The sequence below is a fragment of the Trichechus manatus genome, unplaced genomic scaffold, assembly GCF_000243295.1.
Source record: "Trichechus manatus latirostris isolate Lorelei unplaced genomic scaffold, TriManLat1.0 scaffold00009, whole genome shotgun sequence".
NCBI classification, from domain to species: Eukaryota; Metazoa; Chordata; class Mammalia; order Sirenia; family Trichechidae; genus Trichechus; species Trichechus manatus.
The window spans coordinates 17,386,166-17,389,163 of record NW_004443945.1 but is presented as its reverse complement, the minus strand read 5'-3'; the positions used below and the strand labels follow the sequence as shown (position 1 = coordinate 17,389,163).

At 41.2% G+C, this 2,998-nt stretch overlaps 1 protein-coding gene across 1 annotated transcript; it reads right to left on the bottom strand.

The window, feature by feature from the left end:
• Positions 1-721: 721 nt before the first annotated feature.
• Positions 722-2,098, bottom strand: LOC101358120 (tripartite motif-containing protein 60-like). The gene has a single exon (XM_004370820.1). The coding sequence runs from the start codon at positions 2,096-2,098 to the stop codon at positions 722-724; it is 1,377 nt and encodes a 458-aa protein (XP_004370877.1).
• Positions 2,099-2,998: the final 900 nt, after the last annotated feature.

Genomic DNA, 2,998 nt, shown 5'->3' with positions numbered 1-2,998 from the left:
ATACAATATAATTTTTTCTGTCTGCAGAGGACCAGTACTAATTTCCATAACTTTTGAGGAAGTCAGTTGTTATGGATTGAATTGTGTCCCCAAAAATGTGTTGTAAATCTTAATCTCTATGCCTGTGGTTATAATCCCATGTGGGAATGGGTTGCCTTTGTTATGGTAATGAATGGAATTAGTGTAGGGTATATCTTGAGTCAATCTCTTTTGAGATATAAGAGATAAAACAGGCAAGCAGAGCAGAAATGGGGCAAGAGCAATGCCAACCCACATGAAGACAGCCCAGAAGCAGAAGCTCAAAGAGACAAGGACCTTCCCCTAGAGCTAGTGCCCTGAATTTAGACTTCTAGCCTCCCAAACTGTGAGAAAATAAATTTCTGCTTGTTAAAGTAAAATAAATAAATAAATAAATATTTTTTTTTCATGTAAATGTGATAAAATACGTTTATTAGTGATGATACAACAGGAATGGTAAAAAACATGGTAATAAAAGGTCTTTTCTTTCAGAATTGCAAATTACAATTCCTAATAGATTCACTAAGTGACACAAACAGCAAACTCTGCATTAGTGACAAAAGTAAAAGAAAAAACAAAACCGTAACTCTTGAAATTATACTATGTAAAAATTAAACAGGGATTATATTATACAATATCTTACAGGCATTACATAATTACAGAGACAAAAGCTAAGAAGACACAAATCAGGCTTCGAAGGAGCTCACCATGCATCTGTGTTTACATAGATTGTAAGACAGTTTGAAGTAGATCCAAGAGAAAAATAAGGCCTAAGTTTTTCTGTAAAAGTATCAGTGAAGGTATAAAGATAAGATCTGTTATTCCAACTATAAAATGTAACCTCTCCCAAATCATAATCCAGAAAAATGCCAATCCGTATGATTTGTTCTGTATCCCGAATAAGTGTTTCCTGCTGAATTTGCCAGCATCCATCTTTTTGGGATGGTGTCCCAATAGCATTTCTAGGAAAAGATTCTTTACATACACCTAAGCACCATTCACCTATGCCTCTTACTTCTACCTGCCAGTAATGCCTACCAACATCAAAGCCTTTGGAACTCAGGACAGCTGGGATAAAAGTAAACCTCTCAGGATTGTAAGGAAAGTCTAGTTCCATCTGTCCGTACTTCACACTTTTTCTATCTTCTGAAATAATAAGCTTGGGGTGAGCAGTTTTAGGATCTAGCGTCAAATCTTCCTTAAATGTGCTGATCATTTTTTGCAGGCCAAAATATTGTGGAGAGAGATAGTTACTTGCCTTCATTAATTTGTATGAAAAGACTCCGGGGATTTTTAGGTTTTTATACCTGTTGTAGATACTTTCAATACCTGTAAGTAAATCCAGGTCTGCCTGCACACATTTTTCTGCAACGCCACTAAGCAGATTTTTTAGCGTGGATAAATGGTCAGAAATTTGGCTATTGTTCTCAATTAGTTTTTCTTCAACATTCTTCTCTTCTGTCATCAATCCCAAAAAAATGATATCCTGTTCCTGGTCCAGTAAATCCTTAAGGTGATTAAATTGGCAGTTTAATTTTCCTCTCAAATTTTCTACCTTCTGCCGTAACTCATGTGATTTTGAGACTTGCATTTCTAGACAAATGTTAGCATCTGCAACCTGCTCCCTCAAGGGCTCAATGTACCTTTTGAGTTTCCTCCTGTGACTGGTTCCAGCTTGCTCGATGGGCATCAGGTAGTGATCCTGGTGGTCGGAGGAGATCCTGCACTGGGGACACAGCAGCTCCAGGTCCTGGTCACAGAACAGAACCAGCACCTGGCTGTGCTTCTCACACAGGGGTTTCTCTTTCTGCCGTTTCTTCTTGCTCCTCTTGATGGGAAGTTGCTTAACAATATCAGTCATGTGACATAATTGGGTGTTCTTCTTTAAGTTCTCATTATGACAGTGATGGAGGCAGATGGGACAGGGGAAGATGTCCCCTAGACCTTCCCAGCACTGATGGATGCAGCAGCAACAGAAGTTGTGGCCACAGTCAATAGTCACTGGGTCTCTCAGGTACTCCAGGCAGATCGGGCAGCTGACCTCTGCTTGGAGACTGGCCAGGGAAGCTGTGAAGTCCATTTTGCAGTGATGGTTTCAGTCCTAGAAAATTTCAGAAAAGCCTGGTTATCGAGAAGCTAGAAAAAGTGAGATGATGACCTCAGCCCTAACTCTCCTACTCGGACGTCAGTATAGAGTGTTTCTGTCTCTTACCTCCAATTCTGCAAGAAGCCTCCAAGAAGAGTCACTGCCCTCCAGAAAATTATTGATCTTCTTATTATCTTCTCCTCCTGAATCCACTGTCCTCCCAAATCAAAGGTTGGACTTAGAGTCCTCTTGGTCAGGAGGTAACCACAGTTCCAAGGCACTTGCAGTTGTGGAGGCTGGGAAGTCCCAAATCTGTGGTTCAGGTGTCAGGCTGGGGTTTTTTTCTGACTCATGTGGTTTCCGGGGCTGACGAATCCAAAATCGGCGGGTCAGACAGCAGGCTGCTGGCTCACATCTCAAGAACTGGAGGTCAGATGATGAGGAGTCAGATGCGGGATCTGGAGTGAGAGTGAGCCTTGCAGGAACATCCATTTATATACTACAGTCGGGCCATACCCCCAAGGAAACTCCCCTTACATATGATAGGCTGCTCGTAGCAGATCTCATCATGGAGGGGATTGCATTATATCATATCTAATCATGGAGGTGATTACACTGTATCAGATCTCATTATGGAGGTGATTACATTATATCAGATCTCATCATGGAGGCAATTACATTAGATTACATTGTTGTTGTTGTTAGGTACCATCCAGTCAGTTCCAACTCATAGCTACCCTACATACAACAGAAAGAAACACTGCCCGGTCCTGTGCCATCCTCACAATCATTGCTGTGTTGGAGTTCATTGTTGCAGCCACTGTGTCAATCCACCTCGTTGAGAGTATTCTTCTTTTTTGCTGACCTTCTACTTTACCAGGCATGATGTCCTTC